Source organism: Cetorhinus maximus, unplaced genomic scaffold, assembly GCF_964194155.1.
Source record: "Cetorhinus maximus unplaced genomic scaffold, sCetMax3.hap1.1 HAP1_SCAFFOLD_1191, whole genome shotgun sequence".
Taxonomy (NCBI): Eukaryota; Metazoa; Chordata; class Chondrichthyes; order Lamniformes; family Cetorhinidae; genus Cetorhinus; species Cetorhinus maximus.
The window spans coordinates 77,501-92,500 of record NW_027597133.1 but is presented as its reverse complement, the minus strand read 5'-3'; the positions used below and the strand labels follow the sequence as shown (position 1 = coordinate 92,500).

The 15,000-nt window shown below is 50.8% G+C and overlaps 1 protein-coding gene across 1 annotated transcript in view; it reads left to right on the top strand.

Moving 5' to 3' along the window:
* Positions 1 to 652: 652 nt before the first annotated feature.
* Positions 653 to 15,000, top strand: part of LOC144675841 (scavenger receptor cysteine-rich domain-containing protein DMBT1-like) — a gene marked incomplete at its 5' end in the record, with an annotated part of 61,722 nt that continues 47,374 nt past the window's right edge. Inside the window, 5 exons of the mRNA XM_078536416.1 lie at positions 653 to 958; positions 6,213 to 6,530; positions 11,205 to 11,507; positions 12,072 to 12,386; positions 14,606 to 14,911. Coding sequence (XP_078392542.1) covers positions 653 to 958; positions 6,213 to 6,530; positions 11,205 to 11,507; positions 12,072 to 12,386; positions 14,606 to 14,911 — 1,548 coding nt within the window. The remainder of the gene's footprint in view (positions 959 to 6,212; positions 6,531 to 11,204; positions 11,508 to 12,071; positions 12,387 to 14,605; positions 14,912 to 15,000) is intronic.

The window sequence follows — 15,000 nt, the reverse complement described above, 5'->3', positions numbered from 1 at the left end:
GTCTATCCATCTGTCTATCCATCTGTCTATCCATCTGTCTATCCATCTGTCTATTTATCTGTCTATCCATCTGTCTATCCATCTGTCTATCCATCTGTCTATCCATCTGTCTATCCATCTATCTATCCATCTGTCTATTTATCTGTCTATCCATCTGTCTATCCATCTGTCTATCCATCTGTCTATTTATCTGTCTATCTATCTGTCTATTTATCTGTCTATCCATCTTTCTATTTATCTGTCTATCCATCTGTCTATCCATCTGTCTATTTATCTGTCTATTTATCTGTCTATCCATCTGTCTATCCATCTGTCTATCCATCTGTCTATCCATCTGTCTATCCATCTGTCTATATATCTGTCTATCCATCTGTCTATTTTTCTGTCTATCCATCTGTCTATCCATCTGTCTATCCATCTGTCTATTTATCTGTCTATCCATCTGTCTATTTATCTGTCTATCCATCTGTCTATCCATCTGTCTATCCATCTGTCTATTTATCTGTCTATCCATCTGTCTATTTATCTGTCTATCCATCTGTCTACCTATCTGTCTAGATTTCGGATCTCTGACAATGCCCCGTTTTTTCGGCTGCTTATCCCACGTGTTTTTACCGGAATAATGCTTTCCCCCATCTGATTCCTGGTACAGATTACCTCGTGACGCCGGATATCAGTGTGAGCGGGGATTCCAGCAGGTTAATGAAAGGACAGTCCGTTGAGATCCTGTGCGAGGCACCCAACTACTTCTCGGGAGCCAAGTTCTACCTGTACAAGGACAACGACCAGAACTTCATCAGCACGACTATTGCTTCCTCGCGCCTGGTCCGCTCCCACTTCAAACTTCACCACATCACGAAAGAGGACCAAGGCAACTACTCCTGCTCGTACCAGGCAGACATCGTTGGAAAGCACTTCAACTCCTCCCGCAGTGACCCCATATACCTTACGGTGATCGGTGAGTAGCGCTGAGCACCACCGGCTGCTCTTTATTCCATGTGGGCGTCTCTGGCTGGGTCAGGGGTTTTCCAGGATCTTGACTCTGCGACAGTGAAGGGAACGGCCGATATATTTCCAAGTCGGGATGGTGAGTGGCTCGGAGGGGAACTTCCAGGTGGTGGTGTTCTCCGTGTGTCTGCTGCCCTTGTCCTTCTAGGTGGTAGAGGTCATGGGTTTGGAAGGTGCTGTGGAAGGAGCCTTGGTGAGTTGCTGCAGTGCATCTTGTAGATGGTACACACACTGCTGCTACTGTGCGTCGGTGGTGGAGGGAGTGAATGTTTGTGGATGGGGTGCCAATCAAGCGGGACTGCTTTGTCCTGGACGGTGTCGAGCTTCTTGAGTGTTGTGGGAGCTGCACTCGTCCAGGCAAGTGGGGAGTATTCCATCACACTCCTGAGTTGTTCCTTGTGGATGGTGGACAGGCTTTGGGGGAGTCAGTGGGTGAGTGACTCTCCGCAGGATTCCCAGCCTCTAAGCTGCTCTTGTAGCCACAGTATTCATATGGCTGGTCCCAGTTCAGTTTCTGGTCAATGGTAACCCCCCCAGGAGGTTGTTGGTGGGGGATTCAGCGATGGTAGTGCCATTGAAAGTTCAGGGGCGATGGGCTGCACTTTCTGGTGTTGGAGATGGCACTTGTGTGGCGCGAGTGCTACTTGCCACTTGTCAGCACAAGTCCGGATATTGGTCCAGGTCCTGCTGCATTTGGTCATGGACTGCTTCTGTATCTGAGGAATCAGACGCAGGACAGAGCAGGTAAGGACAGCAGGTTTCCTTCCCTAAAGGTATGAGTAAAGCAGATGGGTTTCGATGACAATCATCGTGATAGAAATGATGGCAGCAGTTCAGCCATTTCATGCAGTTGCAAAAACACCTTCATACCGAATTGGCTGCAGTAAGTACTGTCCAATACGTGGAACATGTATGTTAGATTGTTCGATATAGTGCCCCAATATTAATATTCGGCTGCCTTGGCATCAGCGGCAGTGAAGAGACTGAGGGGGGGGCATTAGAAAGCGTGAGCATAGGGACATATGGCCTAGGAGGCAGGAGTAAGTCCTTTGAACTTGCAACACCACTCAAAAGATCATGGTTCAACTGGTCATCTCCCACTTTCCTGTCTTCCCCACCCCCCCGTTAACATTTGACCCCCTCGCATCATAAAAAACGATGTAACTCAGCCTTGAATAAATGTTAACGCCCAGCCTCCACTACCTCCTGTGGAAGAGAACTCTACTTTCTCTCAGAGAGAGAGAAAAAACATCCCCTTTTCTCTGTAACTGACAGAGAGACCCTTGTGTTCTTGAAACATGTTCCCTCGTTCTAGTTTCCCAGACAAAAAGAAACATTCTCCCAGTATCCGCTCGCTCCAATTCCCTCAAGACCTTCCATGTTTCAATAAGATCTCCCCTCGTCCTTCTGATTTCCCATGGATCTCCGTTTAACCTTTATCCCCGGATAGTCATTAGCATAGTTGCAGACTTCAGGAGGGCAAGGCTCCTGGACCTGGTGGACCACACCCTAGGGTCCTAAAGGGAATGACTGCAGAGATAGTGGCTGGATTGGTTGCAATCTTGCAAAGCTCCACCTAGATTCTGGTAAGTCCCCAGCGGATTGGAAAGCCGAAAGTGTGAGACTTGCTGAGAAAATATATTCTGTTGAAACATTTCATCTTGCGCCCAACAGGACATTTGCCCTGAGGAGTGCGAGATGTAAAGAATGGATAACATGTCTTTATTTTCAGCAACATGTTCAAGTTCTGTATCGCCAAACGGCTATTTGTAACACAACTAATACGGAAAGGAGGGAGGCTGAGAGCAGGGAACTGCAGGCCAGTTAGTCTTAACAGCTGGGGAAATGCGAAATCCATGACTGAGTAGGCACGCCTTTAGATAATCATAATGCAATCCGGGAGAATCAACAAGATTTTGCGAAAGGGAGATAGTTTTTGAAAAACGAATTGGAGCACTTTAAGGATGTAACAAACAGGGGCGGTAAAGGGGAACCAGTAGATGTGGTGACCTTGGATTTTGATAATGTGCCTGATAAAGAGCGCAATGTAAAAGACCATGGGGGCAGAGGGTGATATATTAGCATGGATAGGAGATTGGCTGACTAACAGGAAACAAGGGAGTCCGGACAAATGGACCATTTTCTGGTTGTCAAACCATAACTCGTGGAGCGCCGCAGGGATCGTTGCTGGGGCCTCAGCTATTTACAATCGATATGAATGACTTGGATGGAGGGACTGACTGTATTGCAGCCAAAGCTGCTGAGGTTAAAAACAGACTGAAACGAAAAGTCTGCGAGGGTTAGGTGAGTGGGCAAGACATTGGCAAACGGAGTACAAAGTGAGGTTGTCCATTTTAGAAGCAGAATGGAGAAGCAAAACATTACCAAAATAGAGAGAGGTCGCAGAATGCTACTGTACAGAGGGAACTTGGTTTCCTAGTGCGTGAATCACACAAGGTTAGCATGCAGCTATAGCAGATAGGAAGTCAACGGGAAGGCCAGCAGTTATTGACCGAATTGCTCACACTGCTGTCAGAGACGGAGTTCCAGGATTTTGACCCAGCGGCAGTGAAGGAACGGCTGATTATATATCCAAGTCAGGATGGTGAGTGGCTTGGAGGGGGACTTCCAGGTGGTGGTGTTCCCCATGTGTCTGTTGCCCTTGTCCTTCTCGATGGGATTGGAAGCTGCTGCCTCAGGAGCCTTGGTGGGTTCCTGCAGCACATCTCGTAGACGTTGAGGGTTGGGGATTCGGCGATGGTCACGTCATTGAATGTCAAGGGGCGATGGTTAGATTCTCTCTTGTTGGTGATGGTCATTGCCTGGCACTGATGTGGCACAAATGTTACTTGCCCTTTATTGCAAGGGGGAATGAGATATAAATGTCGGGAAGTTTTGGTATAACAGTACAGGGTGTTGGTGAGACCACACCTGGAGTATTGTGTACAGCCTTGGTCTCCTTGCCTGAGGACGGGTATACTTACATTGGGAGCAGTGCAGAGAATTTTCACTAGGCTGCTTTCTGGGATGAAAGGGTTGTCTTATGAGGAAAGGTGGAGCACGTTGGGCCTATACTCATTGGGTTTTAGAAGAATGAGAGGTGATCTGTTTGATGCATATGGTATCCTGCGGGGGCATTGACAAGGTAGACACCGGGAGGTTTTTGCCTCCCGCGGGGGTGTCGAGAAGCAGGGGGCACGGTTTAACATTAACGGGTCTCCCATTTAAGACGGAGGTGAGGAGGAATTGCTTCTCTCAGTTAGTCTCTGGAATTCACTTCCCCAGAGGGCGCAGGAGGCTGGTTGACTGAATATATCCAACGCTGAGTTAGACCAGATTTTTGGATGGCAAGAGAGTCAAGCATCATTGGGGGGTGGGGGGGGGAGGGCGGGGGGTGTGGGAGGGGTGGGGTGGGGTGGGGGGGGGAGGCGGGGGAGGGCGGGGGGTGGTGGTGTGAGGGGGGCAGGCAGGAAAACGGAGTTAAGGCCACAAGCGGATCAGCCATGAAGTAGGCTCGATGGACCGAATGGCCTGCTCTGTTTCCAGTTCTTGCCTTCTTGATGATGAAGGGTGAATTGAGCAGATGGATGGAAGATGGGATCGAATTTGGAGACGTGTTCGGTGCTGCGGTTGGGAGGGACTAACACAGGAAGACAATATATGATGAATTGTACGAGGCTGAGCGCCTGGTGGGAGGATACACCTTGCTGGTCAAATGCACGTACCTTTGAAGGTGGCCCATTGTGTTGATAAAGCAATTGAAAGCAAATATGGGTCGCATAGGTAATAGGGGCAGGAGGAGGCCATTCTGCCCCTTGAGCTTGTTCTGCCGTTCAACTAGGTCAGGGCTGATCATCTACCTGAACACAATTGCCCCGCATTAATCCCATATCCATTGATGTCATTGGTACCTGGACATCTATCAACCTCTGCCTTGAACATATTCGATGACTGAGCTTCCTCAGCCCTCTGGGGTAGAGAATTCTAATGGCTTACCACCCCCCCCGAGTGAAGAAATCCACCTACATCTCAATCCTAACGGCCAGCCCCTTGTTCTGAGACTGTGTCCCCTGGTTCTAGACACCCGCCCTCCCTAGCAAAGAGGGAATCATCCTTCCTGCATCATTGAATGTGTTAAGTGTGTTAGTATAGCGTGTTGAACTGCTATTACCGCATTCTGCTATCTTACCTTTACGCGCTATCAGCACCTTCTTTAGCCTTTAACACTCCCTTTGCGTTGCGTCCATGACATCTTTATCAATATGTCCTGAGCTCCCCCCTTGATCCCTGTAAGAATGTTGGGTCCCTCAATGAGAACACCACTCGCTCTTCTAAACCCTATGGAGCACATGCGCCGACTCCTCAATCTCTCCTTACGAGGCAATCCCGCCATCCCAGGAATTCGTCCGGTGGCCCCTCGGCCGCACTCCCTCGATGGCAATTACATCCTTCATAAGAAGTGTTGAGATGAGCGCTTGAAAAGCCGTAGCAGGTGCTGGAAAAATGGGGTTAGAATAGTTAGGTGCATGATGGCTGGCATGGACATGATGGGCTGAAGGGCCTGCTTCTGTGCTGCATAACTCGATGGTAAGGAGGCCAAAGCTCTAGGCAATACTCCAGGTGTGGTCAAGCCAAGACACAACTGTGTCTCTGCACAAATGCAGCAAAACATCTGCAATTGCGACTCGAATCCTCTTGTGATAAAGACCAACATGCCAATTCCCTTCCTCAGTCCCCTTACTTGCACCGTACTTCCTGTCATATAGTGACCAGAACTGTCTCCAGTACTCTAGTTGCAGTATAACTCATGTTTTCCACCCCACCCAACTTCTGTACTAGGGATAAGGCGAAATAGGGGCAGATTTTGGATTCACCTCAGTCAGAGCTGCCCATCCCTTGAACATTTCAAGCAACCATACTGTAGGAGTCACGTGTAGGCCAAACCCAAAGCGCATGTCCTTCCCTAAAGGCTATTAGGATTTTGCAACAATTGCTGATAGACGGTTAACAGCAACGAGGCCAGCTTTAGAATTGCAGATTTATTAGTTGAGTATCAATCCCCACTGGCTGCTGGTGAACTCACGTCCACCAGACCACTAGCCTGGGACTTTGGGATTACTAGCCAGTGATATTACCGTTGCGCCGCCATCTCCCCAGAGGGCTAATTTCCAACTGGCCGGGCTAACGTGTTTCCTCTCTTGCAGATGACGTGGCACTCCGCTTAGTCAACGGAGAGAACGACTGCTCGGGCACCGTTCAGGTGTACTACAACGCAACCTGGGGTTCGGTGTGCGGCGAATTCTGGGGCATCACGGACGTGCAGGTGGTCTGCAGGCAGCTCGGCTGCGGTTTTGCCAAGGGGCAAATGGACCCGTCGCAGTTCGCCGACATCCAGAAACCCATCTGGCTGAGCATGGTCCAGTGCAGCGGCGCCGAGGCCCACCTGTGGGTCTGTCCGGCGAGAGCCTGGATCAGCGGGATCAGCTGCGATCGATTGAACGGGGCTACTGCCACGTGCTCTGGTAATGCCCGCGCGTACGGGGTCGTTTTGGCCTTTTCCTGCTCCCAGTATTAAAAGGAATCGAGCACATGCACACACATACACATAACAGTCCCAGCGATGCCTGCTTAGTTCCGACACTGCCAACAGACCTCAGAAACCATGTAATGCATTGGAAATTAAAATTCCCTCAAAAGTTGCCCATAATGCGAATTCTACAAAAAAAAAACTTACAGAATATATTTCAGCAAAACTGGAGTCCAGGAGTCATTGCATCCATCCACCCAGCATCATTTTATATCCACAGTCATACTCAGCCACTGCAGATGCTTATGTACATACGTAAGCAGTGTTATTTTACACAAGTTCCTGTGCGCGAGTGTCTACACTTGCCCTTTAAGCGTGCTGGGCCGCTAGTCACTAGCGATGGTGCGGAATGTACAATCTGGGCGGGCGAATGGAGTGGTGGATGTGCTGGGGGTGGGGGTGGGAGTGAGGTCCGGTTCCCCTTCCAAGTCACTCGCCCTCGAACGATATCGGCCGTCCCCTTCGCTGCCTCTGGGTCCAGACCCTGGACTTCCCTCCCTCCCTCACCGCGCTGAGGGTGTGTACCCACGCCCCCGCAGAGGCTCCAGAAGGCAACTCACCAGCACCTTCTCAAGGTCCTGCGAGGGATGGGCAACAAAGCGCTAAACCCGGCCAGCGACAGCCGCACCCCATGAACGAAAATGCGAAAAAGTTGGGGGGTGGGGTGCAGGTCTGCTCAACGCTGGGACGGTCTTGATAGGCCGAATGCTCCCCCCCACCCCGCCCCAGCTCGGGTTGTTTTGTGTGTGCGCGAAACCGTCTCCTGGGGTCCACCCTTGATTCACCCCTTGAACACAAAGCTGGGGTCTTGGGGGTTGGGGGTGGGGATCGGTCAGTTTTCAGGCAATGGGAATTGGTCAATATCTACGAGGGAGACATGGAAGTATCTCTCCGGGGTTAGAGAGGGAGACAGACGATCGGCAATATGCGTGGAGAGAATGACCAAGTCCCGGAGAGATCGGAGGATCACAGAATCACACACACAGTGCAGAAGAGGCCCTTCGGCCCATCGAGTCTGCACCGACACGTGAGAAACACCTGACCTACCTCCCTAATCCCATTGACCAGCACTTGGCCCCATAGCCTTGAATGTTTATGACATGCCAAGTGCTCATCCAGGTACTTTTTAAAGGATGTGAGGCTAACCCACCTCCACCACCCTCCCAGGCAGCGCATTCCAGACCCTCACCACCCTCTGGGTAAAAATGTTTTTCCTCACATCCCCCCCCTAAACCTCCTGCCCCTCAACTTGAACTTGTGTCCCCTTGTGACTGACCCTTCAACTAAGGGGAACAGCTGCTCCCTATCCACCCGTCCATGCCCTTCATAATCTTGTACACCTCGATCAGGTCGCCCCTCAGTCTTCTCTGCTCCAACGAAAACAACCCAAGTCTATCCAACCTCTCTTCATAACTTAAATGTTTCATCCCAGGCAACATCCTGGTGAATCTCCTCTGCACATCCTCCAGTGCAATCACATCCTTCCTATAATGTGGCGACCAGAACTGCACCCAGTACTCCAGCTGTGGCCTCACCGAGGTTCTATACAACTCCAACATGACCTCCCTACTTTTGTAAACTATGCCTCGATTGATAAAGGCAAGTGCTGCATATTCTTTTTTCACCACCCCACTAACATATCCCTCTGCCTTCAGAGATCTATGGACACACACGCCAAGGTCCCTTTGTTCCTCAGAACTTCCTAGTGTCATGCCGTTCATTGAATACTTCTTTGTCAAATTACTCCTTCCAAAGTGTATCACCTCACACTTTTCAGGGTTAAATTCCATCTGCCATTTATCGGCCTGAGATGGCGGCATAGTGATAATATCAGTGGACCCGTGATACAGGGGCCTCAGGCTAATGTGCAAGGGACATGGGTTATACAGACTGATCCTCAACCCCCACCTCCCTCCACCACCCCCCCAACCCAATTTAAGCATGGGAGAAGCTAAGGAGTCAACCCTACATGAACTACCTAGACCGTTCCAAGCAATTGAACCCAGGCAGTTGGGGGCCTAATGGTCATCTCACTAGTCATGTGACTAGTTGAGCTAAGCGATGTGGAGGGTAGGCAGGCTTTGGGGAGTCAGGAGAGGAGTTACTCGCCGCAGAATTCCCAGCCTCTGACCTGCTCTTGTAGGCACAGGGACATAGGGATGCAGGAACAGGAGTGGGCTATTCAGCCCATCGAGCCTGTTCCTGCGATGTGCTGGCCCTGGAGAGGGTCCAGAGGAGGTTCACGAGAATGATCCCAGGAATGAAAGGCTTAACATGTGAGGAATGTTTGAGGATTCTGGGTCTATACTCGATGGAGTTTAGAAGGATGAGGGGGGATCTGATTGAAAATTGCAGAATACTGAAAGGCCTGGATAGAGTGGACGTGGGGAAGATGTTTCCATTAGCAGGAGAGACCAGGACCCGAGGACACAGCCTCAGAGTAAAGGGAAGACCTTTTAGAACAGAGATGAGGAGAAACTTCTTTCGCTAGAGTGTGGGTGAATCTATGGAATTCATTGCCACAGAAGGCTGTGGAGGCCAGGTCATTGAGTGTATTTAAGACCGAGATAGATAGGTTCTTGATTGGTAAGGGGATCAAAGTTACGGGGAGAAGGCGGGAGAATGGGGTTGAGAAACCTATCAGCCATGATTGAATGGCGGAGCAGACTCGATGGGCCGATTGGCCTAATTTCTGCTCCTAGGTCTTATGTCCATCATTGGATTATCTCATGGCTGATCATCTACCTCTCCGCCACTTTCCCACACTATCTTCATAAGCATCGATGTCATTAGTCTCCAGATGTTCACTCTTGATCGTGGCCAATGATTGAGCTTCCACAACCCTCTTGGCTGGGAATCCCAAAGATTCACCCCCCACCCCATCTGAGTGAAGAAATCCTTCCTCACCCCAGCCCATTACCCTGACATTCGGTCCCCCCCAGTTCTAGGCTCACCAGCCAAATTGTGCATCCAACCTTCATCCACCCTGTCACGCCCTGTAAGATTTTCCTAGGTTTGAGTGAGGCTACCCCTCATCCTTCGGAACTCCAGGGAATACAGACCCTGTCCCCCCCCAGTCTCTCCTCATAAGAAATCCCAACACCCCAGTGATTAATCTGGTGTACCTCCATTGTGCAGGATTTATGTGGGGGTGGGGTTCAGCTCAGTTTCTGGTCAATGGTAACCACCCTCACCCCCAGGATGTTGATAGTTGGTAACTCAGCGATGGTAATGGTATTGAATGCCAAGGGGAGATGGTTTGATTCGCTCTTGTTGGAGATGGCCATTGCCTGGCACTTGGGCGGCCTGAAGGTTACTTGCCACTGGTCAGCCCAAGCCTGAATGTTGTCCAAGTTTTGATGGAGATCGGCACGGGGGTTTGGGGCTAGAAAACTGAGGCGCCATTTTGTCACTTGCACGGCCGGGAAATGGCGCAATTTTCCCATCTAAGACCTCTTGGACACCTTGCAGTAACGTCCCTCTGCATTGGATGATGCTGGCAGCTAGCACAGGGTGATTCTTTGGAATTCTCTACCCCAGAGGGCTGTGGAAACTCAGTCAGTGAGTTTCGAGAGAGAAGTCGATGGGTTTCTGGGGACCAGTGACGTCAAGGGGTATGGAGGTATCGCGGGAAAGTGGCGGAGAGGTCGATGACCTGCCAGGAGCCAATTCAATGGCGGAGAAGGCTCGATGGGCTGAATGGCCCACCCCTGTCCCTGTGTCCCTCTGTCCCTGTGTCTACAAGAGCAGGTCAGAGGCTGGGAATTGTGCAGCGAGTAACTCACCTCCTGACTCTTCCCCAAAGCTTACCTGCCTCCTACATCGCTTAACTCAATTGGTTGCATGACTAGTGAGTGGAGCAGAAGGCCACCATCGGCCTGGGTTCAGTTGCTTGGCACCATAAGAGACCATAAGACATAGGAGCAGAAATTAGGCCATTCGGCCCATTGAGTCTGCTCCGCCATTCAATCATGGCTGATAAGTTTCTCCACCCCATTCTCCCGCCTTCTCCCTGTAACCTTTGATCCCCTTACCAATCAAGAACCTATCTATCTCGCTCTTAAATACACTCAATGACCTGGCCTCCACAGCCTTCTGGGGCCATGAATTGCATAGATTCACCACTCTCTGGCTAAAGAAGTTTCTCCTCATCTCTGTTCTAAAAGGTCTTCCCTTTACTCTGAGGCTGTGCCCTCGGATCCTAGTCTCTCCTACTCATGGAAGCATCTTCCCCACGTCCACTCTATCCAGGTCTTTCAGTATTCTGTAAGTTTCAATCAGATCCCCCCTCATCCTTCTAAACTCAATCGAGTATAGACCCAGAGTCCTCAAACGTTCCTCATAGGTTAAGCCTTTCATTCCTGGGATCGTTCTCGTGAACCTCCTCTGGACCCTCTCCAGGGCCAGCACATCCTTCCCTGAGAGACGGGGGCCCAGAATTGCTCACAATATTCCAAATGTGGTCTGACCAGTCGAGTTCGTTCACGTAGAACGCGCAGAATGTCCGATTGGCAAATGGAGGACTGTCCTCCAGTGTGGCAAGGAAGGCCTTCAGTGGTCAAAAGCAAGTCTTTTAGAAGAAACCAAGTCTTGTTTTCTGTCGCCACAGCTCAGCCACCTCCGCCGACGTTGACAGTATCTGGAAATGGTCTATTCTTCAAGGAAGACACCATCAAGTTTGTGTGTGGGGCGTCTTCCCTGTACAAGGGTGCGCAGATGGCCCTATACAAAATGGGCGAAGAGACGCCAGTCTTAACGGGCGTGATCTCCTCCAGTCAGGGCAACGTGAAGTTCGATCTCGAGCACATTAACAAGAGCCACGAGGGGACCTACTGGTGCAACTACCAGTTGGAGGTGGCGGAGCTGGTCTTTGCGTCCGAGGACAGCGCATTGGTGGAGATCGCGGTCGTAGGTAAGGCCGGCTTTCATGTGAAAAGAGAGACACGTCGAATCTTTGCACCTTTGCACTCATCAGGACACTTCGCATTACAAGTGCGGGTGTGGGGGGAGGGGAGGGGGGAAACAACAATTCGTACCGCATGTGAAGAGTGTGCCGATTGGTTGGCACGTGGGCTCTGATTGGTAGAGAGGCGTTGCCGTGGAGGGCGCCCCAGTGTTGGTGACTGACAGTTAACTGTCGAGTGTTGCTTGAAATTTAAACCAGGCAGCTTGATCCTGATTGGTCAAGGCGACGCCCGAGGAATGAGTCAGTGAATGGCTGTCACTTAGTTCGTCTAGCGTTGTTTGCCTGGCCCACTAGTGCTCCCAATTCGCAGGTACAGGTGCCACGTTATCAGCAAGCTAATCCGTTGAACCGAATAAATGCTTTTTAAAGAAATATAATTCGTTTCCCATCCTTGGAGTTGTCTGCAATGGGCTATGGAACATGCCGAATGGTATAGACCCTCCGATGACTCTTTTTTTCGTGTGTGTTTGGATCGTCAATGTTGCAGTGTTTGTTTTCCCCACTCGACAGAAAATGCTAAACTTCGGCTTGTGGATGGACCCACCTCCTGCTCCGGTAGAGTCGAAGCTTTCTACAATGGCACCTGGGGAACCATCTGCGATTTCGGGTGGGACATTGTCGACGCCCAGGTGGTGTGCCACCAGGTGGGCTGCGGGTTTGGCCAATCGGCCACTCCCGGCGGCCACTTCGGAGAAGGGGCAGGGCTGACCCTGCTGGAGAACGTCCGCTGCAATGGGACGGAGAAGTTCCTGTGGTCCTGCCCGTCGCAGGTCATCATGCCCCGGACCTGTCGCCAGAATAATGACGCGGGCGTGATCTGTTCAGGTAAGGATTTGGCCGGACGATGTCCTTCTGTTGAATGGGAAGTGCCGACAAGGCCAAGGAAGTGGGGGCCCGGATCCTGCGGACGCTGGGAAAACCTGAACTAAAAACGGAAAAGGCTGGGAAATAATTTTTTAAAAAAATCTCCGCTGGCGGGAGAGACGGAGTTAACGTTTTGAGTCGGTGTGAATCTCCTTCGTAGCCAGAGAGAAGTAGAAATGTGATGGATTTCACGCTCTGTGGCAAGTGGAGAGAGATAGAAGGTCAGGGATAGGTGGGCGCTCATGATAGATCGATAAAGATGTCAAGGGCGCAATAGAAAGAGGGCGTTAAAGACTAAAGAAGGTGCGGATAGCGGCGTGAAGGCGAGAAAGCAGAATGTGGCAACAGCAGGTTAACAGGTTATGCTAACGCTATTGAGTTTGGATCATGTGTTAAAATTCACTGTTCAAGTCCACACACGAATATTGGCCACTTACATCAGATATAGGAGGGAGGCTGGTGCCTTTAGTTTCATTCATTCTCAGGGTGTGGGCATTACTGGCAATGCCACCATTTATCACCCATCCCTTATGTGACCTGAAAAAGGTTAACTGGGTGGTTTCCAGGGCCATTTCTGAGGGGCAGTTAAATTCAACCATCTTCATGTGGATCTGGAGTCATGTATAAGTCATGAAGACCAAGCAAGAATGAGACTGGCCTTCTTCCCCAATTGAGGGTGTGGCACGGACACAGATGTGCTGTCATCCTGAGAGACCCAACGGTTCCTGTACAATTATACCAAACAACTCAGCACTCCCACAAATCTGCTGGAGGGCAGATGCAGACCTGAGTGAAGACCCTATCTAATTGGACTAAAATCGGTCAGAGGACCAAGGACATGGGTCAGTGCCATTTATTACTGGATGCCTTGAGATATATACAGCCTGGCTTATCATTCCAATCAGAAAATTGCAGAGTTATTGACATTAGTTTGTTGCAATGAGTGGCATAAAGGTAAGGAGGCAGAATGTCTTAATAGTGTTAATGTAATGTGTTAATCTGCTCTTGACACATTCTGCGATCTTACCTTTATTCCACTATCAGCATCTCCTTTAGCCTTTAAGACTCCCTATTGCAAATATGGCATCATTGTCACTCTCTCCTTAGCCCCCACCTATCCCCGAATTCTATTTTGCAGTATCTCCTCTTAAATAGTGTAAAACCCATCACATTTCTACTTCTACTTAGCTCTGAAGATGAGTCATGCTGACTGAAAATGTTAACTCTGTTTCTCTCTCCACATATGCTGCCAGACCTGCTGAGTTTCTCCAGCATTTTCTGTATCTGTTGCTTGACAACACTTCGGTTCAATGTCAGTGATCCCTTTTCACATGGTTCAGTACATGGGGAACACCACCACCTGGAAGTTCCCCTCCGAGCCACTCACCATCCTGACTTGGAAATATATCGGCCGTTCCTTCACTGTCGATGGGTCAAAATCCTGGAACTCCCTCCCTAACAGCGCTGTGGGTGTACCTACACCACACGGACAAAATCCTGGAACTCCCTCCCTAACAGCACTGTGGGTGTACCTACACCACAGGGGACAAAATCCTGGATCTCCCTCCCTAACAGCACTGTGGGTGTACCTACACCACACGGACAAAATCCTGGAACTCCCTCCCTAACAGCGCTGTGGGTGTACCTACACCACAGGGACAAAATCCTGGAACTCCCTCTCTAACAGCACTGTGGGTGTACCTACACCACACGGACAAAATCCTGGAACTCCCTCCCTAACAGCGCTGTGGGTGTACCTACACCACAGGGACAAAATCCTGGAACTCCCTCCCTAACAGCACTGTGGGTGTACCTACACCACAGGGACAAAATCCTGGAACTCCCTCCCTAACAGCACTGTGGGTGTACCTACACCACGCGGACTGGTTCAAGAAGGCAGCTCACCCACCACCTTCTCAAGGGGCAACCAGGGACGGGCAATAGAAATGCTGGGCCCGGCCAGCGAAGCCCGCGTCCCGTGAAAGATCGAGAAAACAATCTCCGCCCTAAATGGGCGACCCTTTGTGTTTACCGAGTGCCTCCTCTCCCATGAGGGGGAGAAACCTCCTCTCAGCGTCTGCCCTGTCAGGTCCCCTCAGGACCTTCCACATTTGTCGACCCCTGTGACCTGAGGGCTTTGGGGGCAAATGTTTTATTCACGATGTTTTCTTTTGACCCAGAGCAGCTTCAAAGCCCAGAAATCGCCGTGTTAAGGACCTCCAGTATATTCGCACAAGGGGAGTCCCTCCGAATCCAATGTGCCTCGCCCAGTTACCACCTCGGGGCCTCCTTCTACCTGCAGAAGGTCGGCGAGGCCTCCTACACCAGCTCCCTGGAGGCGGAAGCCGAGTACTCGAACGTCACCTTCGTGGTCCGGAACGTCAACCTGAGCCAGAGCGGCTTTTACACGTGCATGTACCAGCTGGAGAGGCGGGGTCAGCGCTACAATTCCACCCTGAGCGACAGGGCCAGGGTCACGGTGATCGGTAAGTGGCCACGTCGGGGGTCGAGCCGGGAGTCGCCCCGGGGCTGGGATTGCCGCCTGGGCCTGGGCCGTGGCGCGGAGACGGGGCGC